Below are 27,570 nucleotides of genomic sequence, written 5' to 3' on the forward strand. Positions count from 1 at the left end.
ACGCTCCAAGGTCTTTGCCTTCTTTTCTCGAGAGTATTAACCCTTCGTATTGATTCTGGTCACTTGAGGTGGTGGGTGTATTGTTCACTCCGAGGACGCTCGGTCTGTTGTTATTTTTTGTGAATGCTCATCCATATTGGCGGTTGACTGACCACAATAAACTACGCCGCTTTATCTAATTCACCTGCAGCTTCCTTCTATGCATTCTTACCGGGGAAGGCGGACCCCGCCACCAACAATGGAAACAGCACATGCAGTACATAACACAAATACATTGAATGGCTGTTTCTTATAAAGTGCCAGCTAAATAAAGTGTAAAATATGGAACAAAATGGGATAAATATGCAAAATAATCTTGTGAATTACCAGTTCAAACATTATAATCTTGATCATCAACCATGATCACAATACCTGTGATCGAGGTTAGAAATTGCAATTATCATTATTGATTTGTGTTACAACTAATTTCCTTGCATATTGTGTATCTCATCTATCTTGACTAATTATAAATTAACTAGTTGGAAATTTCAATTATATAGTTTTTTTTTAATTGTCAATGGCAAATTAATTATCAATTTTAGAACTTAATCTTCTTTGCATGATGAATAAGGCAATTTAAATCAGAAAGGAAACACTCACTCAATGTAGCTCCATAGAGAGGTTTAATCACCAACTTCTCGACCCCTCAGATGGTACTTTTTAGTCTTTGTCACGACAGAGGGGAGCAGATTGTGAGGGAGTGGAGTGAGCGTGGGGTGGAGTGAGCGTGGGGTGGAGTGAGCATGGGGTGGAGTGAGCGAACACTGAGAACTTCCAGCGACCGTCAGAAGGGACGGTTCAGGTATGCTGTTTGGACACCATCTTCTTTACTGATACCCCGGTGGCAAACAACAGGGTAACCCGATACCCCACCCCCCCACGAAATAAACTTGAACTCATGGAGACCCGGTGAGAGGGAGAGAGGGATAGAAGCTCGGTAGAAAGCCATTTAGTTTCCAGAGCCTGCAGGCCTGGTGGGGCTGGGCTTGCGAGGCGTCAAATGAGCAGATTAGCTCAGAGGATAAAAGCAGGTGACAGGCGGTGTACAGACATGGGAGCACTGTGGAAAACTATAGAGGACATCCAACACTGTACCCCCAACCCCCCCCCCATCTAACAAGGCCCAGGCTGGGTGTCAGTGCACTCGTAGCGCCGCCTGTTGAGCTCATTTGAAAATGAGGAAATGCATTTCTTTGCAATGCATTTCAGCCACTGTACCATGAAAGATGTTCAAGTTCCTGTTAGAATTGAAAAAAAAAAAAAAAAATAAAAAAGGAAATGAGCTTTGTTGCAAGATCGGTTCTAAAGGCGGTTGGAGGTCCTCAATTCCAGCCATTATTTCCAGATTTCTCCATTGTAGAAAGTGTGTCATGGCAGAAAGAGTCAAGTATAAGTCTTCATCTCCATGTTATTTCAATGTTATTTTGCTTTTCAGTTTGTCTAATTATTTTAGAACACCAATTAAAAAACCAATAATGTAATTGCAAATAGTGTCCACATATTAGTAAATGACCTTAAATTAAATTAAAAACAACAACAACAACAACAACAACAAAATCAACAATAATAATAAAAGTAACAATAATAAGAAGAAGAAGGAGAATAAACAATAAACTAAAGTTATTCTTTTCATTGAAGACATACAACCAAGTCCTTCAGGAATGCCATTGAGACAGCTGTTGATCCCACAGCTGTACTTCCTTGTTCACATCACTGTCACGTAAAGAGTCACTGTGGCTGCACGTCCTGCAGCTTCCTGCTCAGCCGAGCCCCCAGCAGGTCGCCCGACAGGCTCCTCGCCATGCGCTCCGTGGTCCTCTTCATGCTGCGGGCCGCTTCCAGAGCCCGGTCCAGCGTCCTGCTCATCTCCTCCTCCTGCCCGACGGAAGCAAAGCGTCAGTCCAGCTGGACGGTTTCATGTTTCAGTTCGACAAAATGTCAAAGGATGTTTTGGGACCTCCAGCTCCGCTCCTTAGGCACCTGTCCCATTTTGTGCAAATCAGTAGGTTCAGCATATCGTTTTCTCTTTTATTATATACGAAACTGTAGGTTAAGGTTACGGTTAGGTTTGAATTTCTCAGAGATTAAGGTTATGGATGAGAAAGGTCTTTGTTTTTAGAGTTTGAAGGAAATTTGAACCAAAGGAAAAAGACCAGGAGAATGTTGGCTTTGCGACAAAAAGTATTCAAGTCAGATTTCCTTCGCCCCCTTTGACTTATTAGTTCATGTTATACGTGCATTTCGTATCAATTTTAAAAGCCACAGTTTTAAACATAAATTCTCTGTGTACTCTTTGGGATAGTGGAAATGGGCTACGATAGAGCTGATGATAGGCAGGAAATAAAGCACTGGAAAGCAGCCATTTCAGAGCAGTGGGCCATGGTGGTTTGATTGGAAGTAAATAGACAGATACATGGATTTTCTTGAGCCAAACATTCGGATTCTCTCGACAGAATCACAGGTGTTTGGAGGTATCCACACTTCTGACTGACAGACGCTCCACCTCACCTTGCTCCTTCTGCGTCCGCCGGCCCTGCCGCCGGTCCTGGACGGGACAAAAGTTGGGGACAGCGTTCGCAGGAAGTACACGTCGCTGGGCAAGAGCGCCGTGTCAGATTGGGTGGAGCGTTTGCGGTGGCTGGACGCCGGCGGCAGAGGCGCTTCCCTGACTTTATAGCTGTTATAAGAATGACATGAGTTAGCCGCCACTGTAGTTCAGTCTCGTCTAGGTTGTGAGTGTCTTTAGGAAAACTGGTCACCTTGCGGGCAGACTGGAGGAAGAGCCGTAATTGACTTGGAGCAGAGGCTCCACGTGAGACAGAGGAGAGAAATGGAACAAGCGCCCCTTGGAGTGGACGCTCTTCACCTCCTCTGCTGCTGGGACAGTCTTAGGGCTACTTAGGGCTCTGTGGGAGGATTTGGTGTATGGGATCAATCTTTCCCCCGTCTTTAAATTGCCGTGTGTCAAACTGGCAGACCTCACTGAACAGTTTTCCTCTGAACCTAAACAAGAAAAAGAGATATTTACCCCTTTTCTCTCACGTTCCCAGGTTATTCAGGAAGAACGGTAGCTGTGAAACTGACCTCTGTTGGAATATTTCTTGCCCTGAGGTGTCCCTGGTACCTCAGAACTGAAGACCAGCGCGTTGCTTCCTCTCCTGCCCCCTACAGGCGTTCCGTGGAACTGCCGCGTCATCGGGGCGTTGTCTGCCTCGCCACTATCTGTACCCGAGGAACAGTGTATTATAATATAAATGAGACTGTCAGTGAGGCTCAGCCGCTCCAAAGCAGTGATTTGTTCTACCTTCTCTCTTGCGAGGATCCATATCGGATGAGATCCAGTCCTCTATTTTCACCTGAGCCGAGCTGGGCGTACTCCCAAGGCTCAACGGCTTACACGCACTGAAAAACACAGTGGCACAGTGACCATTGTACATCCACATAGATTTACCCCTCCTTATCCCAGCACCTCGATATTCAAGCCAGACAGTTCCAGGTCTCTACCTGCCACTAGTTTTCCTTTGCTGACTTCTAGGTCTGGTTTTGGACCTACGATCTTGACGGTCCGGCTGGTACTTGGAGGCGAGGTAGTCCATCTTCTGCGAGAGGTGAGGCAGCTGGACCAGACCTTCCTCAAGGTCCTTCTTAAGCCTGGAGACCTCCGACTGCAGGGCCATAATGACATCACTGACCACACACGCACGCACGCACGCAAACACACACACACACACAAACACACACACACACACAAAGTGGTATTTGACTGGGACGGACACTAATAGCAGACAATTTGTTTACTATTAATAACCAGACCTTAACACACACAGTGTTTTGTTACTAGCTTTATTTTTCATACTGACCTATTACAGGGACACTTATGCTGGTGTGCAGTATCCATGGAGGTGCTGAGGACGGGCTCTGAGAGGTGGTGATGGAGCTGGCGGAGAGGATCTGTAAGTGTCAGATGCGCAGTGTTATCGTTTTAGATCGCTCCAAGCCAGTGCGATCCACTAATAAAGGAGGTGCAGGTGTTCCGAAATTGTGGTGCGCGGCCCCCCCAGGGTCCTTAAAGAAACTGAAGGGTTCCACACAGAAAAAAAAAAAACGCTTTACCTTTAGTTCTTATTTCTATTGTTTACTTTATTATTTACTATATATTTTTTTCACAATATATATATTATTTATTTTATTTTTATATATAACAAATATATAGATATAGAAAAAAATATAGATACTATATATTGTGAAAGAAATATGTAAAAAATGGAAAACAAGACAAAAAAGTGATAGAGAAAAATGACATAAATAAATAAATAAATAAATAAATAAATAAATAAATGAACAAACAAACAAATAAATAAATACTCAACCTCCCTAATGTTGAGGGTTTTTTAGTTTTGGGGGTTGCTCATTTTGTCAGCAAGGTTTAAGTTACAATATGTGAAGCAGCCCAGTCATGACAAAGGGCATACCTTGACCTTGTGCTCTCCCGGGGTTTCGGCGTGGACGGTGTGAACTTGGTCTTGATGTGAACCAGGTTCCACTTCTCTCTCCTGACCCCAAAACCCCCTACACCAATTCGCTCCCGCTCCCTAAACTACTCTCTGTTCTCGCTTCTGTGCAGATTTTACTGCCTCAAACACTATATACTAAAATAAAGTACTATATATATTACTTTATCTTGTTTTACATCCTTTGTTTTTGGATTTTAATTCCTTTTAATATTGTTTTTATTGTGAAGCACTTTGTAACCTGTTTTTAAAAGGTTCTATATAAATAAAGTTATTATTATTATGTTTAACCATGCAGCAGTTTATTATAGGAACATAAAATGTGTTCTTGCTCGGCCAGACTTGGTCTGCCATAAAAAAACAAAAACTGTTTGGGAACCGCTGACACACACACACACACACACACACACACACACACACACACACACACACACACACACACACACACCGTGCAGCCCAACTGCTGGCTCCTTCATGGTGCTCTCCACCCACAGCTCCACCGCAGAAGCCGCTCCGCAGGATGGCGTTGTTTGGTACTGGGACTTGGGGCTGGCCCGGGGTGTACCTGCTTGGGACCCTCTGCTCCCGTGTTGACCTGAGAAGAAGGGCGGAGGATGGATCGCTGTCTGCAAGTTGGAGCAGGAGCCCTCGCTGTCCGAGCCGATCAGCCCATCGTTTTGGGTGAGCACACTGTGAGGGGGAAAGTCAGAGTTCAGTTTAATGTCACATATTACAGTTGATTAGTGAATATTGAGTAATAATTGTCCTCTCCAACTCTTCTTCTTCTTCTCCTTTCGGCTGCTCCCATTAGGGGTGGCCACAGCGGATCATCTCCCTCCAATACCTTCTGTTCTGTGCATCTTCCTCCCTTACACCAACCACCTGCATGTCCTCCCTCACCACATCCATAAACCTTCTCTTTGGCCTTCCTCTTTTCCTCTTGCCTGGCAGCTCCATCCTCAGCGTCCTTCTCCCAATGTAACTCTCATCTCTACTACACACGTGTCCAAACCATCTCAATCTCACCTCTCTCACTTTGCCACCAAACTGCCCAACCTGAGCTGTACCTCTAATGTACTCATTCTTAATCCTGTCCATCCTTGTCACTCCCAATGGGAGTGACAAGGATGGACAGGATATCTTGTGTTGAGTGACTCTCAACATCCTCAACTCTGCCACCTCCAGTTCAGCCACCTGCCTTTTTGACAGTGCCACCGCCTCTAAACCGTACAACATAGCTGGTCTAACTACCGTCCTGTAGACCTTCCCCTTCACTCTTGCCGGAACCCTTCTGTCACAGATCACTCTTTTCTACCCACTCCACCCTGCCTGTAGGGCTGTTTCTTATTCCTGGGTAATTTGTTTTACGTGTCACCTGTCTGTGAGTAGTTTTGGTTGGTGTGCTCCCTTGTCTGGTTGACTCAAATCAGAGCTCCCGAATCCACTGTCCGTCTCCGGGCTGACGATCCTCTGCAACCCAGAAAGCACACATCTACAGTACTACACAGACAAAAGAGAAACATTATCACCCACCATGCTAAAGTAACTTCCCGCCATCACCAGATTGGATCTATAACAGACAAGGGGCAGATTTGCAGAGGGGATTGAATCTAAATCAGGACTACGATTATAATATTTCAGTTATTCCAGAATTTAAAAATGTCTTTCCGAGACGTCGAGAGGTCGACCAGGAGGCCAACATCCACAAACCTAAAGATAAACCTCTGGCCAGGTTTAATTTAAGCCTTCACTTAGACCTAGATTAGCTCTAATCTTCCTTCTGGAGATCAGACAATTTTTTGACTGGCTGAGACTTTTTTAAACCATGACTTAAGTGAAAGCTTAGTTACTTAGTCCGATTAAAAGTGTTATTTCGTCGATTTGGCCAAATTTAAACGTATAATGTGTTCTGCCACTGACTGGCGATGTGGAAGTGCTGCTGAGGGAAAGCCTGGAGAGGTTTTGGGTCTTCAAAGCGTCTGAGGAGCGGGAGAACTCCACGGCCAGACTGTCCGGGCTCAGGAGCCCGTCCTGGGTGCAGAGACTGGGGGAGAAGAGAGGGAACGGTCTGTCCATGGTCAATGCTTTCTAAAATCTAAATTAACATAATCCATTGAAGACTGACCACAGCACACAATGTCACTTATAAAGTAGCCGAATAAAAACACGGATCAGAAGTATAAGCCATACATTATTCGATAGTGGTCGAAGTCATTTAATATTTAGCTCTTCCAAACGCTCAGAAACGCTCCACTCACCTTTCAGGCGTCCAGCGTGTTTGCCTGGAGGAAGGACGTGTTCTGGTCAGACGCTCAAGGATGTCGTCACAAATCTTCCCCTCTGAGAAGCTGGAGCTCCTCTCCTCTTCCTCTTGGTCTTCATCATCCTCAGCGGTGGAAGAGTCCTGCCCACCTGGGAAGACTCCGGAGGATATTCTGTAGCGGGTAGAGACAAACACACATAGCCCAAATAAACACACGGCTCCCTCTGCCCCCAAGGAACCCGACACCAGTGCCGCGCTGAAACCCAACGCCACCGTAGGCAGGCAGAGAGCCTGCCTGGCTCGGCGCACACACACACACACACACACACACACACACACACACACACACACACACACACACACACACACACACACACACACACACACACACACACACACACACACACACACACGCTATAACACAAACACACACACACACACATATATTCACAATTATTTAAACCAATCACGTCCACAATGACTCAAAATTGAGTAAAAGTGAATATAGCACACTGAAATTTCTAATAAAGTAAAAGTACTTATATCCATTGTTCTGATATAACAGTCTTTATTATATAATATATATTACTAAATAAAGTATACAAATAGAAATAGAAATCCTGATTTAAAAAAAGCCTAAAGTAATGCAGCTGTGTTAGAAATGCAGTAAAAGTAAGTAAATAGTACAGATATTTGCGTTAAAATGCAGTGGAGTAAAAGAGGGACGTTTGTGAACTGAATGTACTTAAGTCAGTACAGTACAGTAAGAAAATAAGGTACTTGTACTTTGTTAATTTCCAGCATTTTTCATATCCAACATTTATTTTTTAGGAAAGCATTTAATTCAGTAACCATCATTAAAAAATACCGATATAATTTTTGTATATTTTAATATATTTATGTATAATTCTATATATTTTTTTGATGTTGATATTGTCTTGATTTTTATATATATTTTTTGATTTGTATATATATTTTCATATTTTTATATATTTTGTTATATGGCATTCTAAGTGTTATGGCATTCTAAGTTGGTCTGAATCGAGCAAAATACAATGTGTGTTGGTTCGATTGTAAATTGAGTATTATTAGAACAAGGTATTTTTACTGTTCTTCTTAAAGTGATTACCGTGGGTGGCTGCTGTGTCCGGCCGTATCCGGTGCAGAGTCACTGGTCACGATCAGATTGTTTGGTTCCGATCCACAGTCTGTGTCCTTCTCGCTGGCATCCCTCTCTTGTTCCTTTCCTGTCCACTTCTCACTCGCCGCGCTCCACCCCTGGAAAGACGAGAGCTGGAGATGGATTGAGGTAGAAAATGTTCTGTCCTACCAGGGTGTAGGGCTTTCATGATGTACATTCTAACAGTGTGTTAATGATAAAGTCAAATAACGAGTGAATGAAATTACCCTGTGCTGGGATGGTGGAGGTGAGGGGGCAGGCAGGTGGGTGTGCCCAGGGGGGGAGCCCAGTGAGAGGTGTGTGTGGGGTGTGGGAGTGGGCGTGGGTGCGGAGGAGGAGGAGGAGCAGTGGGGAGGGGAGAGCTGATTGCACACGTTTCGGTCGATCGTCTCCTTCACGTCCTCCAGGATCATCCCCGTCCTAAATATGTCTCCCTCTAGCAGCCTACACACACACAAACGCGCACACACACACACACACACACACACACACACACACACACACACACACACACACACACACATTCCGGGACACATGCATGTGTTGGTGGCAGCACATGCACGCACGCACACACACGCGCGCGCACACACACCTGTCGGGGTCGAAGGTGCCCGTGTTCCCCGAGAGGCCGATGTAGTTCTGCATCTCCAGCGCCCTGTGCTCCTCCTTCGTGTGGATGTACTCCCTCTCCAGCTGGTCCTGGGCGGCCATCATGCTCCTCAACATCTGGTACAAGTCAAGTTAATATCTAAATACATTACGATTGTTTTTTTTGGTATTTTAATACGTGGGTCAATGACATGACACTCTGACACTCATGACACTCACATCAATTCACATTAAAATAACCGAGATATGAAGAAAGGTGTGAAATATAAAACAATGTCCATGAAGTAGTTCAATTTGAAACCACTCAAAAATGTTTTAAAGTTCATTTATTCTGGGAGTTTTGTGGCTTAAGAGTAAAAAAATATCAAACCGTGCTCTAGACGGTGAAAAGGCACACAGTTTATTTAAATAGATGAAAATGAAATTAAGTATTTCAACTTAATAGACAGGCTTGAATAAACAAAATACATATTTCGTCTTCGTCTTCGTTAAAATACTTACTTGTAATTTACGCACAAACTCACAACAGCACACACACACCCACACCCACACTCACACCCACACCCACACCCACACCCACACCCACAGCCCACACCCACACCCACACACACACACACACACACACACACACACACACACACACACACACACACAAAATACACAGATTATCAGCTTTATTTGAAAAACAGCCGTCCATGTATAGACAGGTATAGATAAAATGCAGAGAAATAGTATTCAGTTATTATTTATCACACTGTAGGAATGCTTAAAACTTTTAAATCCAGTCTCAAAACATTTTATTTTAAAGATATTAGAGAGGCGGGCTCAGTGGACATTTTTTTTTTAACGTCAGCTGAAAACGTATTTATTCAACCTTGCACATAATAAGCAGCTTTTTTTTAACCTTATTTTCTATTTTTACTTTTTGGATTTTATTTGCATTTCAATGCTTTAAAGTGTTTTATTTTGTGCGCTATCTGCTGCCTCAAGGGTTTTCCTTTTACCCCTTTGAGCTGCATTTTATGTATGAAATGTGCAATACAAACTAAATATATTATTCATTTACTATTATATTTGCAACTGCTTTTCAGTGAATAATAAGCATGTTTTAAACTGCACGTTAATCTTTTATCTATGTCTTTTATTTCGATTTTTTTAATCCCTAAGATTGTAATAACAGATCTACTAAGTTTCTTGTTGGATTTTATATCATATATTTTATGCCGCATGTACAGTAAAGCACTTGAATTGCCCTTGTGTATAATATGTGCGATATAAATAAACTTGCCTTGGCTATGTCATGAGATCCAGATCATCTTTCGACTGTATTCGGGGTATTAGGTCTCTAAACAATGTGAACAGTACTCACCATTTGCTGTTCTTCCGTGTTTAGTGTCGCACTGTTCAGACTGACTTTGAATTCTTCCACCTGGAGAAGATTTTTATATTCATGGTTCAGTGTAATAATTGACCTGTTTTGGAGACAATGGAAATGTGTATTTACCTTGTGCATGAACTGACGAATAATCTCTCCGAGCTCGGCGGTCATCCTCTCTCCATCACTGGGAGCCTGTTGGCCGGTCAGGCAGAAGGCCGCTTCACACAGCGGCTCGTTGTTACCCTTGTGGGGCGGTTCCCCACCCAAAATCTCTAAAAGAAAACATCAAGGACTGCATGGGATACAGGTATGGTGCCAACGTCTCAGTACCATTCAAAAAACGGCTAATAAATAATAAATAATGCATAATATAAAATACAAAAAAGTGATGCTGTGGATAGATAGATAGATAGCTCACATAAAAAATACCCAATAATAATAATAAAGTAATAACAGAAAAATAGAAACAAATGGCAATATACAATAAACCTAAAAAATAAACAATACACGGCAATATACAGTGTATAATATGTATTAATTATGAAATGACTTCATTATCTTATAAAGTGCTCTTAAAGCAACTAGAACTAAGTCATTTGACTCTATTAATCGCTAGGGAAACCAGTGGCGCTGATGAAAGGGAGAGAAGACCTGTCATAATATCAGATGGTAGACACGGGAACTGACCTGCTGGAGGGGAGGGAGGGGCCAGGCTTTCAAAAAGGATCCCGGCGCCCAGGTCTCCCTGATAATCACCACAGTCCAGCTCAAGCAAGTGATCTGAAGATGCCTGAGCCTGTTTAAGGAGGTTCATAATTATCTGTTGTTATAGCGAATCAATTCATTCTGAACTTTTAAGTGCCTGCACATTTGACACCACGGTTGGCTTACTTGGTTTCCTAGTCTCATCTGATCGATAAGGTTCTCGGCTTCGGCATATTTGGTGAGAAGCTTATCGTATTCCGCCTATAGGACAGAGGATGAAGACAAATGCGAGATGAAACGTGTAAACCTGAGGCGAGATTATTCATATTCCATTGTCTCGTCTTGTAAATGTTTGACCTGTAGATGATGCACCGTGGCCGGGGCAGCCAGTTTGCCCTGGTCCTGGAAGACGTAGGGCCTGTCTGGGGCCTGGACCGAATCTTCCAGGACCCTGCTGATGACATCCAGCATCCCCGGAGACGACTGGGCTCTGTGTATGGTAGTGGGGCCCTGGCTCGCCGCGGGCCTGATAGTTGGACCGCTAGGGATCTTGGGGATCTTCACCTTGGGGGCGACCTTGGAGAAGTCGGGCAGAGGATAGTGCACCTGTCCCTGGCCGTACTTCAGCTCGCCGAACGACCTGGCCCGAACCAGAGGCGCTTTCTCAGCCCGGCCTTCTTCTCCTTCGTCTTCCTCCTTCTCTGGTAGATATGGGTCGCTGCCTTGATCAGAGTCCGCACCCTTACCGTCCGAGACGTTACTATCATTCGAGGAACACAAGTCCGGTATTTCTGAAGCAGCGTGACTCCTTTCACCATCAGATTCTCGAGAGAAACACTGCTTACCATCCCTCTGTGTGCTGTGGCTGCTACTGTTTGTCAGAATATCTGTTGTGTTGTGATTCAGGGCCCTGCTGAGCGTTTCATCCGTGCTCTCCAGGAGGGAGACTTCCGGCAAGGTTTCCGCTTCGATCAGCCTGCCCGAGCACAGCAGCTCATCCTGGGAAAAGTGTCGCAACAGCAGCTGTGTCACATCTGGTCGTTGGGTTCCATAGACAGGAGTGCTGCACATGGGAGGACCCTCAGTCACTTGGGAGGAATCATCATGTCTATTCTCGCTTTGCTCTTGCGACCTTGAAGCCAATACCATATTGCTGCTCTCTGTAGGAGAACAATCTTGCATAATGTTATCATCTCCATCAACTGTGTTCAAATCTGCCGGTCTGGGGACACCGGGGCTCACATTGGGAGTTTCTCCTCCGTCAGAACTGGCGTTCTGCGTCTTCTCGGTGCTGGCCGTGTGGTTAAGGCCGGGGCTCCCCTCGTTACCGTCGTAGGGCAGATCGTCTTGATCCTCGTCACTGGTGTTTTGCCCCGGATCTTCCTCATACTCCTGGGTCAATGGTTGTTCACCCTGGATGGTTGGGGGCCCGGGGGCAGACACATGCATAACGCTGCGCTTCCTCTTGTCCTCCCCAAGGTTCTCCTCCTCATTGTGACCGCTGGAATTGCAGTCGGAAGAGGACTCGCCTAAGGCAGATAGCTCTGCGCTCCCTGTAAAATCACATAACATCAAAACAACATTATTGTGTGATAAAACTGTAATAAACATGGATCAGACACAACATTAAAACCACCACTAGTGATCACTAATATTGTGTAGCTCCCCCTCATGCCGCCAAAACAGCTCTGACCCGTCGAGGCATGGCCTCCACAAGACCTCTGAAGGTGTCCTGCGGTATCTGGCACCAAGACGTTAGCAGCAGATCCTTTACGTCCTGTACGTTGTGAGGTGGGGCCCCCATGGATCGGGCTTATTGTTCCAGCACATCCCATAGATGCTCGATCGGATCGGACCCTAACCCTGACCATACACATGATGTAGAAGAAAACGTGATTCATCAGACCAGGCCACCTTCTTCCAGTTCTGATACTCATGTGCCCATTGTAGGCATTTTCAGCGGTCGACAGGGGTCATCATGGGCACTCTGTGGCTACGCAGCTCCATACGCAGCAAACCGCAATGCAATGTGTGTTCTGACATCTTCCTATCATAACCAGCATTTACTTTTTCAGCAATTTATGCAACAGTGGGTCTCCTGTGGCATCGGACCAGACGGGCTGGACTCAGCTCCACACGCGCATCATTTTATACTACTCCAACCAAATTTCCCCTCAAGGCTTATTATAGCGCTATCTTATCTCCTCATCTCAGAACTTACCACTGAGATGAATGCTGGCCTCGGAGACGGCAGACTCCGGCTGGGAGAGACGGACGACGAAGGAACCCTCCAGATCACTGAAGCGGAGACTTTCGTCCTCGCTCAGGTCAACGAAGATGCTTTGCTGGATGCACTTTTCCCACAGCACGGCTGAGTGGGACCTGTCCTGTGCCTCTGCATCTTCTTCGGAATCCTCTGGGTCTCCCTCCATGGACCCCCTTCCTGTTTTACAGACAAAGGAGTTTCAGGTCAGTAAGCACGAAACACTTCATCATTCATAAAGATAATAACAATAATAATAATAATAATAATAATAATTATTATTATTATTATTATTATTATTATTATTATTATTATTATTATTATAACATATATAATTATTATAAATGTTGTATAGTAATAATAATAATAATAATAATAATAATACATGTTGTATAGTTATTGTTGTTGCTATTATTAATACTATACTATTATTAACAACAACAACAACAACAACAACAACAACAACAACAACAACAACAACAACAACAACAACAGTAATAATAATAATAATAATTATTATTATTATTATTATTATTATTTTTATTGTATAGTTATTGTTGTGTTAGTGCCTTGTAGTGTAAACTTGGAGCACTAGAGTGTCATCCATGTAGTTGGAATACTTTGTGTATGTTAAGTATCTGTAGTGAAAGTGAAATACCTCGACTAACCAATCAACTAATCAACTAATCAACAGCATGAACAATATTTCAACTAATGGACATCATGAACAATATTGCTGAATCTCTTTGACACATAATAATCATTTCTTTATTATCTTAGTTTATTTTATCATAATAATAAATTCACACAACTCATAGCTTTTGCCACAATTTACAGAGAATGTACACAACAAATACAAGACAAAGGACACCAAACGAACTTACGTGAGGCGATCCAAGATTACTTTTTCCTTGTCATATTATGGATCCACAGTCCAGCACTTGCTCCTGGAATAATCTTTCCGTTGCATGACTCCTGTCACTACTTTACCATGAGGCTCGGTCCTGTGGCTTAATCAATTAATAATGTAGGTTGTAGCGCTGCACGTCTGTTCCAGGACCGGCGGCGTGCAGGAGGAGTTCCGTTGCTCGGCAACAGAACCCTCCTCCGATTACAACTGGCTGCTTGAAGAAGTTATTGGTAGTAGTACTAGTGGGGATGCTACATTCAATTTGTGCAGACATCCGCTAGTAGTAAAGTAAACTGCGGTACTTTATCAGGTGGCTGGCTTGCGGTCGGACCCACGGGTCAGTTGATGTTGCGATCTGCATGGTTTTCATCACCATCGGTGTCATTATCCCCATTTTCCTCGCATTGCATACATGTACAGGCTACAGCAGAGTGTGATCAATGACAATATCCTTGCAGTGACGGAAAGGTCGTTTCTCAGGCTGCAGTTTGATCCACTTTAGTACCTGATGTGAATCGGACAGTGTGGAGTAGTGACGCAAGACTCGCGACCGATCCGTTCGTGGCGAACGAATCCTTTAAATGACTCGGGAATCGCGACACTTCGACTCACAAACTGAAAATAATGACAAATATTGTGTGTGCGCGTGTGTGTGTGTGTGTGTGCTTCTGACTTTCGCCCGTCGTTCACTGGAAGTCGTCCCTCGCTCACCGCGCGCTAACACCCACCTATTCAAACCCCGCGAGGAGCCAAGGCGATTCGATCTCATTTCACCGACTCCTTTTTATTGAGTGACTCGTCGAGAACCCAATCCAAAAAAACCCCCCAAAACAAACAAACAAAAAAAACAGTCGGAACTTTTCGTCACCGCTCGACAGCTCCACGTTCTGTTCAAATCCTATTGGCCCAGGGACGGTTATGTGGGCGTGGTCATTTTTGAATGCAGAGTTCCGATTGGCTGTGAGTGCTGCAAAGGCAGCGCACTCCAGCTTCTTTTTTTTTGAGTGTGTGTGTGTGTGCGCGTGTGTGTGTGTGTGTTTGTGTTTTTTTTAATTTATTATTCCCCCCCCCCTGAACTCGTCGAAGCTAAAACTAAAAAGTTCCGTCAAGTTAGGGAGCTTGTCGGGGACAATGCTGCTTTCGGATATTCGTTGGGTTTGATTGTTTTTGGGGTTTTTTTTCCGTCAATATTTAAACAAACAAAAAAAAAAAAAAGCGCTTAAAGACGCATCCACCGCGCCGTTCGCACTGGATCGCCTAACGTAAGTCGACATGCTAACAATGCTAATGAGGGCTGACACTTACCGATCCGTCTGCGTCTCCGATCGGTGTCGCCGTCGTGATCGGCGACGCGGTGATGCGTGATCGATGGAGTTGCGGTGCAGTAGGTTGTTCACGTGTGTGTTAACGCTCCTTCCAACCCTCCTGCAGGCTAACCAGATTACCGCTCTCCCTGTTGAAAAGATACCGGTAAGTACTTTTACATGACACCCTCTCTCCTTGCTGTTTTGCTGTTGGGCTTGCTGGTTCCCTTCCCATGCCTAAGTGCCAGTTGCTGTATACATGTTATTAGTCATTATCTACAGCAATATGCACAGAAACCTAACTATATATTTATATTTGCACCCAGTCCACAATTGCACCCCTACCGCCACTTATCCCCTGTCATAGCCTTCTGTAATTGATCACTCTTTACAATCTGTATATTGTCTTATATACTGTAGTGTAGCTTTTGACTCTTGTGGTCATCACAGTGCATGCCTGGGCTGCAGACACAAAGAAAATACTGTTATACATCCGCTATGCACTTTGGGTTAATCCTGCCTTTTTTATTATTGGATGCCCGTGAAGCTGTCCTTGGAGACCAACCTCTTGCTTCCTTCGCCATGGCTCGAGTCATGCTTCATTTACCCTCTTTGACCACCACCCCACTACTGCAGCTTTGCGACCGCCTTATACACACACACACACACACACACACACACACCCATTTGGCACACAATATTGGAAAAGACTTGCATTGGCACTGGCAGACATTGATCGGTAATTATTAATAGATGTAGTAGACATAATCCCCAAGCATTGGGCTGTCGTTTGCCCTATCGAAGTTCATGTAGCATCAGGAATAACAGGAATAACAGGCTGCAGCGAGAATCTTTTTTTTCATTACCTTTTTTCAAATATTTTTTCTGAATGCGGTCCTTGATTGACCTGTGCCATCATGTGCCACATGTTTACACAGTGCAGTTGGTGGACTATTGTTCAGTGCCTGTGGAAAGCTGCTCATTGGTCCAGGTATCCTTGAGTCACCTGGGTGTGGATATATAGTAAGATAGATAAACAGATTTTTTTTTTCTCCCTTGCTAAAATCCAATCAGGCAGTCTCATTGACGTCTGAGACACAAGTGTGTTCACATGTGTCCACACAGACACACACAAACACAGACACACACACACACACACGCGCCTCAATAACATGTCTTTATTATTGACTTGTTAAAGTCCCTTAAGTAAAATCTTTGATGTTTTCTGACCACAATATTTTATGCACATACATATTCATATCCATATACATGGTTGAATCTCACAGGAATTAAGGAAAAAAGGCTTAATTTTGTGAATGTAAGAAGGATCTAAGGATCTCTGTTGTTGTTATTTGTTGCGGCTTATGATTTAAGTTCTGTATCTCCTCATGTTATTTTCCAGTTCAGCTGAGTTTAATCCTGGACGTTAGATCATTATTGGTCCGATATTGTGTTGACCTACTGTAGGCTTATTTACAAAACGGTGAATGGTATGAGATTTGAGTGCTGATGGTCCATGTCTTAAGAAAAATAAATAGCTTTTTGACCCTGTATCATCCCACTTCTATCCAAAACGGTTTGCCAAAACAGCCTGTGGTTAGTCGCTAAATAGTTGATTGAGTATTCCACATAAGCCCGATAATTACAGTCTCAGGGTTCTGCATCCAGCTAGTATCCAATATTTAAAATTTTTAATCTCATGGAAAGCCCAAGGTTATTCGTTAAAAAAAAAAATGTATAAACCCTCGACACTGCCCGGCGCAAAGAGATTACCATAAGTAGGATTGTTTGGTATGGAACATGAAGGTGGTGATTCACTTTCTCTAATGTAGGTTATCTTTTATAAATCTGCTCAGACATTCTTACCATACCTTAACTGAAATTCTTTGCACCTTTTAAAACCCTTCCCCTTTAAGCTTGACAGATCAAATCTTGTACATTGCTCTCTTCCCACTTTGGTGTACTGTGGATTCGGGGAGTGGTCGGGTTGGGTTGGGTTCGGTATGACCTCATGTGGAAACGACGTCATCTGTACGCCTTTGTATTTCCTTGGTGTGGGTGTGCTTTTTTCATTGGCCTAAGCTTTCCTTTTTTTAAATTCTAATTAGCTTTTTTTTTTTTTTTTGTGCATACTGTGAGTTGTACTTTAAATCTGTACTTCATACCTTGAGTGAATTCCTTTCTGCATACATTTGGTGACATACTGCTTTTAATAAAATCCTGCAGCGGGCAGTGTACTTTTGGTTGCTCTTCTTTTTTTGGTGACCACAAACCTCTTTCATTTGCACTTTGCACTTGCCCATTTGCTACAGATCCCTTCCATGCAGTTCTGCATGCCTAGGCTGAATCCTGAAGCATGTGTTGCGTGCTCACCTTCTAGCCGGCAGAGCCCAGCCCCGCTGAGGCAGGATGAACTGAGTCACTGTCTTACAGTAGATTGACGGATTGCATGCGGTTGACCCCGTCCATCCATCCTGCCCTGCTCCCTCACTCCCCTGCCCGCTCTGCTTCCGCGCGCCGCTGTTTAGTCAGTGGTTGCCATGGCACCGCGTGGCCAGAAGTGAGGCTTCACACACAGCATCTTGTTGGTCTCTTCACAGAGGGGAGGCAGAGAGGACACCCATCGGTGCCACAATACGTGCGGTACTAGCAACGCCCCAGACGCTCCAGGCTCACCAGCTCTTTTTTTACACCCATGGGGTTGCGGCCCCCTGTCTGTGCTGAGCGCACCGCTGCGCATACACTTTGCAGCAGGGGAGGGAGGTTATTTTGGCACTTCTCCTGCTCTCGCTGCTGTTGACATTTGTTTTTCTTTCTTTTTTGACTTTTCTTTTTGAAACGTAACCATTTTGTTTGGAGCTAAACTGGGATTTACCCTCATATTATTCACTTCAATGGCCTCAAGAAGCTCAATGCTTGGTATGCGAGCTGAGGAGCAGTCTCTCCATGTCCGCTACAGGTAGGCACCCTTCATCTCTCATCTAATTTGGGGGGAAAAAGCCTCGCTTTTCCCCCCTCATCTTTATTCTCAGTCAATTTTAGATTACGAGTGGTGGTTAATAGTGGAAATATTAAATCTTCATTATAATTTTCTGTTTTGCATACGTTTAGATTATTATGATTATTTTCCATTCAGAGTAGACGACTCAGGGAAAGGCAGCAGATTTTGACTAATCAGGACGAGAGCATTGAAGGCTTAAGCCAATTTACAGGCTCCCATTGACTCCTAGTCATCAGCGAGTAGGAGCTTCCTTTTTGTTCATGCTTCCTGTGAACTTGTGGACCAAAGGCAGATGAATGGCTTTAAACAGGCTTCTGCCGGCTGTCTCCACCTGTCAGGGTGAGGAGACCTGGCATCAGGTGAAACACGCCAAACACGGGAGGAACTGCTCCAGCGAGCATCAATATTTAAACAGCGCCTGAAACATTCATCACCACTTGCTTTATTATTCCTCACACGCTAACCAACTTTATTTAGAGCTGAGCATTTGCTTATTGGCGTAGGCTTTGTTCTGTTCCTGTGGATATTCCAGGCGTAATTGACTCCCTGGACGACGTTGTTTTGTCCACTCGTGGCTGTCTCTTCTTTATAAAGCTTCTTAACAATGGCCGTCTTTGTAATCTGTGAGGTGCCCACTCCACTAATCTCAGGTGACCAGGTTATAACAGAGGGCTTGAGAGAGAGAGAGAGAGAGACAAACAGATTAGCCGTGAAACCGCTGATTCAAAAAGACCCTTCACCGTCCTGGAGTATGGGTTAATACCGTGACAATATCACTGGCTTCACCTTGAACGTCTGCCGACGCGTGGTACCGTGACGTAGGCTCCGTTCTTTTCGTTCCGCAGTGACGGAAAAGGAGCGTTATCTTTTGACATTTTTTAAGTCAAACGCTAAGTGTCTTGCTCTGGTGTCGTAGACTGGATCCGAGGTCGTCTCTAGATGCTTCAGGGATGGAGAAGGAGTTGTGGATTTGTGGATTTTCTTTTCCTCCAGGAGAAGCCTCTGTGCAGTAGATGCCTCTCAAATGTGCCATGTGCTACTGCTGTTTTAAAAGAGGGAAAGCCGGCAGGTAGGCCACTGCTGTGTATAGTGTCTTGTAGTGCTGTGTAGTGTTGGTTTTTAGGGAACAAGACATTTGATTTTTCTAGTCTAAGATTGTCGGCTATTGTTTAAACGAGACAGAAAACCTCTACGTTGGTCCTTGTTTGCTTAGTGAGCGGCTGCATGGACTGACAAAATAAGACGCCTTGTTGTGGTTGTTGGATGTGTGTCCAGTCTAGATCTGCCTATGCCAATACGAGCCTGTGCGTTGGTATTCTTTGTGAGCTTCCAGTCAAAACATCGAGTGGGGGACAATTGGAGAGATTGCAGTCAACAAAATGAGTAGACTGCGTGCGGTTAATCTCATGCCCAATAAAGTGGCGGGCGAGCTTGCTCAAAACCAAAGGTTTACAAAGAGGGCAGCAATTGTTGCCGTGCACGAACAGGTCGCATAATCTGCGAGTAATCAGATAATCCATCTGCTCTTGTGGACACCCCGATGCCCGGGTCTCAGCCAAGTTTGATTTCCAACCACACCCACAACAATCCGGCCTCTTGTGGGTGTAATGACATTGGAAGTGGTGCACTCTATTAAAAGCTGTACCTGTTCTGAGGCTCATTTGAGGCAATGCAGTTCACAATGAGCACCACGCTGAGAGGAAGGGAGGCCCACCATGATAAACAAACACTGCTCTACCAGGGCTATTGTTCTCGGGGGCCGTGGAAGGAAGTCACGAAACAACATTCCTCGCTGGAGGCTTTTCTTACAGAGGGGTCTTGATCCTGTGTTGTGAGTGGAGTCCAGTCAGTTGGCTACATGCGTCCGGCGAAGGTCTCTCCGTCTGTCCTTGGCTTTCTGCGGTTCAATCCTTGATTCGTGCGGTTGGATAAGTTTTCCTTTGGAAAAATCGCTCGATAAGCAAGTACCGTTATTTTGGTTTTTTTTTACTCCGGGACAATAACTCAAACTTCAAGTACAGTAAGCTCAACGCTTCCTCGTTCCCGAGCTTAGGAACTTGCCTCCGTCTGCTGCAGGATGGAGGCGTCCTGTTTGGAGCTGGCCCTGGAAGGGGAACGGCTCTGCAAAGTGGGCGACTACCAAGCCGGGGTGTCCTTCTTCGAGGCGGCCATCCAGGTGGGCACCGAGGACCTGCAGGTGCTGAGTGCCATTTACAGCCAAGTGGGCAACGCCTACTTTCACCTGCACGACTACACCAAGGCCTTGGAGTTCCACCACCATGACCTGACGTTGACCAGGTTAGAGCTACAGAAACGATGACTGCGCGCTCCTCCAAGACGACCAGCTGTTTTACTCTTCTATCCCGCTCATATTATTTTTCTGCATCTAGGACGATTGGGGACTCGCTCGGTGAGGCCAAAGCCAGTGGGAACCTGGGAAACACTTTAAAGGTGCTGGGGCGCTTTGATGAGGCCTTGATTTGCTGTCAGAGGCACTTGGACATCGCAAGGGACATCAGCGACAAGGTAAGTGACTGCTAGATACAGGGAACATTAATGACTGAAGCAAACACCATAACCCTACCCCTATACTCAGTTATAACACGTGTGTGTGTGTGTGTGTGTGTGTGTGTGTGTGTGTGTGTGTGTGTGTGTGTGTGTGTGTGTGTGTGTGTGTGTGTGTGTGTGTGTGTGTGTGTGTGTGTGTGTGTGTGTGCGCGCGTGTGTGCCTGCGTGCGTGCGTGTGTGTTAAGGTGGGACAGGCGAGAGCGCTGTATAACTTTGGAAACGTTTACCATGCCAAGGGGAAAAGTATCTGCTGGACCGGAGCAGAGCCCGGAGACTTCCCAGAGGAGGTCATGGCTGCACTGGTGAAGGCGGCTGAATTCTACGAGTGAGTGTGTGTGAGAGTGTGTGTGAGAGTGTGTGTGAGAGTGTGTGTGAGAATGTGTCTGAGGGTGTGTGTGAGAGTGTGTGTGTGTGTGTGTGTGTGCGTGCTGTATCGGCTGGGATAGCTCACATCTCCGTCCTGCCGCTCGGGTCCCAACACGGTCGGCCGCTAAACGTGTCTTGTCGGGCCTGGATTTTCCAGGGGCAACCTGGCAATCGTGAAGGAGCTCGGAGACCGGGCCGCCCAAGGGCGAACCTACGGAAACCTCGGCAACACACAGTACTTGCTGGGGAACTTTCGCAGCGCTGTCACTTCCCACGAACAGGTAGTGGTATGACTCTAAAACTCCTCCGTAAATCTGAAAGTTACATGTGCTCCTCAGACACTGACGCGTGTTTCCCCTGCTTCGCTTAGCGCCTGCTGATCGCCAAGGAGTTCGGTGACCGCTCGGCCGAGAGACGAGCTTACTGCAACCTGGGGAACGCCTATATTTTTCTGGGGGAGTTTGATGTGGCGGCCGAGAATTACAAGTAAGCCAGGGGCTTTCAGGCGCCAGAGCAGACCGCCGAAAACGTGAAGGATTTTGCCAGATGTATAAAAAAAGACAAAAATAAAACTCCTGGAGTGTCTTGAAGGAATCACACGGTTTGCACCGTTACGGCATCCAGGGCACTCACAAGCCAAAACAAAGACCTCCAAAGATGTTTCGAATATATATTCAAGAACCTTTCCTGTTCCTTCCCCTTTGAAACGCGTCGCTCACCTTTTTAGGAAAGTTAGCAACTGGATGGGAATGAACCGGCTCCTCCTGCTTGTTTTTCCCAGGAGGACCCTGCAGCTCGCCAGGCAGCTGAAGGACCGGGCGGTGGAGGCCCAGGCCTGCTACAGCCTGGGCAACACCTACACCCTCCTCCAGGACTACGAGAGAGCCATCGACTACCACCTCAAGCACCTGATCATCGCCCAGGACCTCAACGACCGGTACGAACGCACGCACACACAGTTCCGAACAATGAGGTATTTGTTATTTCTCGATGGGAGTCCTGAGTGCTTACATGCTGAAAGTGGTAGGTTCCGGTCACTCACTCCGTGTGCGTCCGTGTTTGCTGCAGGATTGGGGAGGGCCGTGCGTGTTGGAGTCTGGGAAACGCTCACACCGCACTGGGGAACCACGACCAGGCCATGCACTTTGCTGAGAAACATCTGGAGATCTCCAAAGAGGTACGGAGCGGTCACAAGCTGATCAGGCAGGAGAACCTCGTTTTGCCCCAGGTGCCTGTTCGTTCGTCCAGCGGCGGCCACTTTAAAAGCCTGAATCTGTTTTTTGCGCTGCGTGACTTCTTCCAGACCGGGGACCGCAGCGGGGAGCTGACGGCGCGTATGAACGTCTCCGACCTCCAGATGGTTCTGGGTCTGAGCTACAGCACCAACAACTCCACCCTGTCGGAGAACAAGGAGATCGACTACAACCTGCATGGTACACATAAAAAGAAGCAGTTGGATGAGGCGACTGAACGTTCACTGCCCCAAACACAATTTAAATTGTCACACGCAAGTATTTGGTATTGAAGGATTTTTTTTTAATTGAAATAGTCACACATACTCACTAGGGCTACACAATTCGTATATAAATCGCAATGTCGATATTGGCCTCCACAATGAATTGATTGTGGCTGGTGGTGATATATATATTTATTTTTCAATGGTGCCCGCTATGTACGCTGTCTCAGTGTCCGATTCCAGCGCAAACACGGCCTTGTTTCTTTTTCGTCGGATCGCCATTATCCATGTGTGGCAAGGTCAATAATCTGCGGAAGCCATGGAGCGTACACACACACACACACACACACACACACACACACACACACACAGGCTCGGCGGAACTGGGACACAGAGCTTTTTTGTTTCGTTCAATTTCGAAAAAGGCAATAGATGTAGAATAATATTTGTTTCATTTGGAGAAATGGGCTCACACATCGTTATTATTATTATTATTATTATTATTAATAATAATTATTTTAATTTAAAAAGTGTTTAATGAAAATGTCAAATTGTAATCCTTGGAAGTGCTGCGCCGGCGGGGGGGGGGGGATAGGCTGTTTTTTAAATTTTCCTTCCAAAAAACCTGCAGGTAATAATTAACTTGTTTGTTTGGGGTAAATTATTTTTATTTGGTAAAATGTAATTTGTATATCCCCTTGAGAAGTCCTATTGGGATTCAAAGATTTTTACATTTGAGTATTTATTTCTAGGTTTATAAAATATGTTATCATTGTGAAGGCTGTTTTGTGTTGATTTTTAAAGTGCCTTAAAAGAAATGGGTTCCCCAAAAGGGATAAATAATCGTGATCATAATATTGAGCAAAATAATCGTGGTTATCATTTTATCCATAATCTTGCAGCCCTGAAGTTGAATAAATGTTACACTACAATTTGTCCATTATATTTGATGTCCCACACCAAAACAGATGAGGGGCAGTGATGGCGGTAATGGTGGTAATGGCGGTAATGGTAATGGTAATGGTAATGGTAGTTTTATGCCTGTTCTGTGTTTCAGGAGCGAGGCCCAGGATGAGCAGGAGACACAGCATGGAGAACCTGGAGCTGATGAAGCTCACTCCCGAAACCAAGATGAACGTAAGAACTGCATTCCCCGCGCATGCACAGTTAGCCACCCTTTTCTCTCGTCGCCAGCCATTTTTCCTAGCGTTGAGCACGGGGCGCCTGTGTGTGTCCCCCACAGGGTCAGAAGTGGACCAGCGACATCCTGACCAAGCAGTCCAAGCCCGGCCTTGCCAAGAGCTCCTCCAAGCTCTTCTTCGTCAGCCGCCTGCGGGGGAAGAAGCACAAGGCGGGCGGCTCCAGCAAAGTGCTCCAAGACGCCAGCAACACCCTGGACGCCAACCACACCCCAGCGCCGGGTCCGCAGAAGGTACGCCGGCTCTGGGAAACGGTCTGTTCGGCCTTTGGTTCTATCTGTTGATTTGTATTCATTTTCTTTTTTTTTCCTCCTCCTCCTCCTCAGCGGCTCAGCCCGGACGCTCTCGGCGACGAGGGCTTCTTCGACCTGCTCAGCCGCTTCCAGAGCAACCGCATGGACGACCAGCGCTGCTCGGTCCAGCAGAAGGGAAGCAGGCTGTCCCTGAACGCGGCGCCGGGAAGCCCCCCCAGGGGCCTCAGGAAATGTGAGCACGGCGGGAGCTCACATCCAGGCCGATAAAAGCTTATTATTTTTATCTTTTGGTTTGGTTTGTTTTGTTTCATCAAACCTTCCCTGATTTCTACCCCCAGCCGCGTCCGAGTCGGCCAACGTCGCGGACGCTCAGGGCCGGCGGTTAGAGGAGTCCGGGGGGGTGGGGGGCAGCCTGCCGGGCCTCCGTCTGCAGCAGCGCAGCAGCCAGGTGGTGCTCAGCCACCTGATGGCCAACGCCGACAACGCAGAACCAGACGACCACTTCTTCGACATGCTGGTCAAGTGCCAGGTGGGCCAGGGGGTTTATTCGGACTTGTTGCAGCGAAAAGACTGGGCTATCAGGGCTGACGTTAGGACATGGTTTCGTGTTTCGTGTTGTAGGGCTGCAGATATTCTTTTTAGTAGGAGGGGGGGGGCGTTACGCACGGTTCCGCAGCGCCAATCAAAGTGATCTTTTCTCTAAACAAAGCAAATAAAAACTGGAGATATATTAAATTTACTCCGTTTCCTGCTGTCGTGGAAAAAATTCCCGCCAGTGTTCTCATGGTCCGCACACAGTCCGCGAGCCAGTGTTTGGGAACCGCTGCACTAGAGGACATTCCGTGGGTGATGGTCGGGTTTATTTCCCACTTTCATCGCCATATCTGTGGAACTACTGGGCATTCTGGGCACTCCTTTGTACACACAGTGAAACGCCGGAGGAGAGGGAGACGTCACCGGAATTAGGCTTGGGCCAATTTACCATTAAGTCATCAATCGGCAATCGGTGGAGTTGATCGCGATTGACATTGATGAAAGACGTTTTTTTAATCGTTTTTTTTTTTTTTTAATCCACCAGGAAAAATCCGAGCATTGAAGCTGAAGTTAGTGCAGTTTTCTGTGTTCTGAAACTGGAGCGGAGCGGGAGAGGAGGGGTGGAGGCTCTCGCCCTCTCCCCTCAGCGCTGTTGAGAAACAACTCTGGATCTGACTTCCCCTCTACAGTCCGAACATAAACTTTAAAAGGGGCAGGTGCTCAAAAAAAAAAAGAAAAGACACATGGAGCCCAGCTCCGGTTCTGGGCATTTTTCCCCCTCTGGGCAAAAAGAGCAGGACAGAGGAGAGCTAATGAGTGGGCGGTGCCGCTCTCTTCGCACATTTTATGATAATAATATAGCAATATATAATATAATCTCCTAGAGAAAGATTTAGATTTATTTTGTTTCCTTAAGTTTCCTACTTGTATGGAAAATGAAAAACGTAAACCTAACTCAGAGAATGGAGCGGAGTTTTTTGTTTCTCCTCCAGACAGCAGTGCGTGCCTGTCTTTTGATTTTAGATCTATTTATTTCAGTTTGTTTCCTGCATGTATGAAACAACCTTTTTAAACACAACTGAGTTAAGGGACTCTCCTGTTCCATTCCAAAATAAACCTGTGCGTCTCCCTGTTGCTATGGGACTTAGTTTAGTAAAAACTCGATGTTTTTGTGTAAATACTTTACTTTAAATAATAAATCCTGCACTTCTGGAACGGGGAGACGTATTTGCCACATTACATCACCTTACGTTTTATGTGCACGCCCCCGATAAAATCATATATCGCCGATTACTGGCGATCGGCGCTTAGAATTCTGCACGATCGTCCAAGCCAAACCAGAATATTTCTCTAATGTGCGTTCACTGTGGAACAAACTGGATGAACTTATATTGAACTTTATTGCTCAGCACATGTTCAAATTCTATTAGAATTGAGTTCCTGCAGCCCCATCCTGTTGAGGTTTATTCCACTCAGAGTCAGGGTTAAATACGCTTAGATATTTGTGTGGTGTATTGAAAAGTGACTGTTACTGCTAGTTCTGTGGTGGGATCAGAGACTAGATAATGCATTTTTCATATTTACATATATCTCTTTTTTCTGGCTTTAGGAGTGGCATTTTTTAAAGGTCCACAAGGTTGTTGAATTGAGTTTTTGCCAGTTTTCTAGTCTGAATGCAGTTTTAAACTGTGCAATCAGACTAGTAAAGGTAAACTGTTTACCTTACACCCTGACCATTTTCCTGGTGATGGATCATTTTTTTATATTGTATATCTTTATTATTAATATTATAAATTTTTTTTTTTTTTAAATGATACCGTGAGAAACCTACCTTAAAATGACGACATGTATTACACATGTTGTCAAGCTACTTACTGTTTGGTTCCAATTCGATGTTAAAGGGATGGCGCTTTAACGTGGATGAATTAACTAAATTAAAAGTAAATTTGACAAAAATGTGTGTAATCATCAGGAGTAATGTAAAATGTGTGTGTGACTACAGTATAAATGAGCCAAAACTCAGTTTAACACCAGTCCTCACTGCAGTTATGAATGAGAAAGAATCATGACAGATGAGTTGTTTGTTTGTGTACGTATTTAGGGGTCCCGCCTGGACGACCAGCGCTGCGCCCCCCCTCCCCCTCCATGCCGTGGCCCCACCGTGCCGGACGAGGACTTCTTCAGCCTCATCATGCGCTCGCAGGCCAAGCGGATGGACGAGCAGCGCGTCACGCTGCCCTCGGCCAGGCCCAGCTCCAACTGAGACCCCCCCCCCCCGACGGGGACTCTACCTCCGGTGTGGAGCACTAAGCAGCTGGACCCCCACCCGAGTGAGACCCCCACCCAACACCAGGAAACCGTACTTCTATGAAGACGAGGAGGAGGAGGAACGTGGTCAAATGTTGATGATCTAAAGCCTTTCCTTTCTCAGAACATGTCAGGAAACAAAGCACTGCCAGCATTAAATGTAGTTTATAAACTGTAGGTTGGGCAAAGTGGTTCATTCTGGTGAATCATCAACTAGACCTGGATTTGCACTTCCTGCACAAAGTGACAGAAACCTACCACAAAGTGACAGAAACCTACCACGTCAGTAGTATCACATCAGGGAAAACAGCATTTATTTTTTATTTTTATTTTTTAGGGGGGAAAAAGTAATCCTTTTTAATTTTAGTCCCAAGTTACACAACTGCAGTTCTGTTTGTATTTATTGTACTTTTTATATAAAAAAAAAAAAACACTATGAAATGCCGTCCCACCACTTATTTTTCTTTTCCATTTTCTTTGTGGTTTTACTTTACAATGACGTGTGTGTGTGTGTGTGTGTGTGTGTGTGTGTGTGTGTGTGTGTGTGTGTGTGTGTGTGTGTGTGTGTGTGTGTGTGTGTGTGTGTGTGTGTGTGTGTGTGTGTATATATGTGTTCATACCCAGAGGTACCGCGCTCCTTCCATGTGTTGTTTCTTTTGTATTGAATTGAGTTAAAAATGAACTAATTTCAGAAAACGTCTCTTTATAAAAGAATGAATTTAA

At 45.3% G+C, this 27,570-nt stretch overlaps 2 protein-coding genes across 2 annotated transcripts; one reads left to right on the top strand and one right to left on the bottom strand.

The window, feature by feature from the left end:
* Positions 1-1,254: 1,254 nt before the first annotated feature.
* On the bottom strand, positions 1,255-15,746 carry aknad1 (AKNA domain containing 1; the record flags this gene model as incomplete). Its single annotated transcript, XM_080011275.1, has 20 exons — positions 1,255-1,914; positions 2,548-2,716; positions 2,799-3,042; positions 3,124-3,261; positions 3,344-3,441; positions 3,544-3,726; positions 3,900-3,990; positions 4,999-5,092; positions 6,471-6,594; positions 6,809-6,985; positions 7,943-8,091; positions 8,221-8,437; positions 8,586-8,719; positions 9,972-10,031; positions 10,107-10,252; positions 10,668-10,776; positions 10,872-10,946; positions 11,043-12,238; positions 12,907-13,128; positions 15,728-15,746. The coding sequence occupies 20 exons, from the start codon at positions 15,744-15,746 to the stop codon at positions 1,768-1,770; spliced, it is 3,792 nt and encodes a 1,263-aa protein (XP_079867401.1). The 3' UTR covers positions 1,255-1,767.
* gpsm2 (G protein signaling modulator 2) lies at positions 15,001-27,541 on the top strand. Its single transcript, XM_080010699.1, has 15 exons — positions 15,001-15,120; positions 15,290-15,328; positions 20,240-20,461; positions 20,554-20,689; positions 20,917-21,056; positions 21,255-21,378; positions 21,468-21,583; positions 21,879-22,034; positions 22,166-22,274; positions 22,401-22,530; positions 23,611-23,690; positions 23,797-23,985; positions 24,079-24,238; positions 24,345-24,535; positions 26,642-27,541. Exons 3-15 carry the CDS (start codon positions 20,241-20,243, stop codon positions 26,801-26,803), a joined length of 1,914 nt encoding a protein of 637 aa, XP_079866825.1. The 5' UTR covers positions 15,001-15,120; positions 15,290-15,328; position 20,240; the 3' UTR covers positions 26,804-27,541.
* Positions 27,542-27,570: the final 29 nt, after the last annotated feature.

This window comes from Zeus faber, assembly GCF_960531495.2.
Source record: "Zeus faber genome assembly, chromosome: 12".
NCBI lineage: Eukaryota > Metazoa > Chordata > Actinopteri > Zeiformes > Zeidae > Zeus > Zeus faber.

What these genes read in the sequence shown, in the direction of transcription:
- gpsm2 (XM_080010699.1), top strand. Translation starts at nt 20,241, where the DNA reads ATGGAGGCGTCCTGTTTGGAGCTGGCCCTGGAAGGGGAACGGCTCTGC. An exon ending in CATGACCTGACGTTGACCAG is followed by an intron (nt 20,462 to 20,553) that starts GTTAGAGCTACA and finishes TTCTGCATCTAG; the next exon opens with GACGATTGGGGACTCGCTCG. An exon ending in GATCGACTACAACCTGCATG is followed by an intron (nt 22,531 to 23,610) that starts GTACACATAAAA and finishes TCTGTGTTTCAG; the next exon opens with GAGCGAGGCCCAGGATGAGC.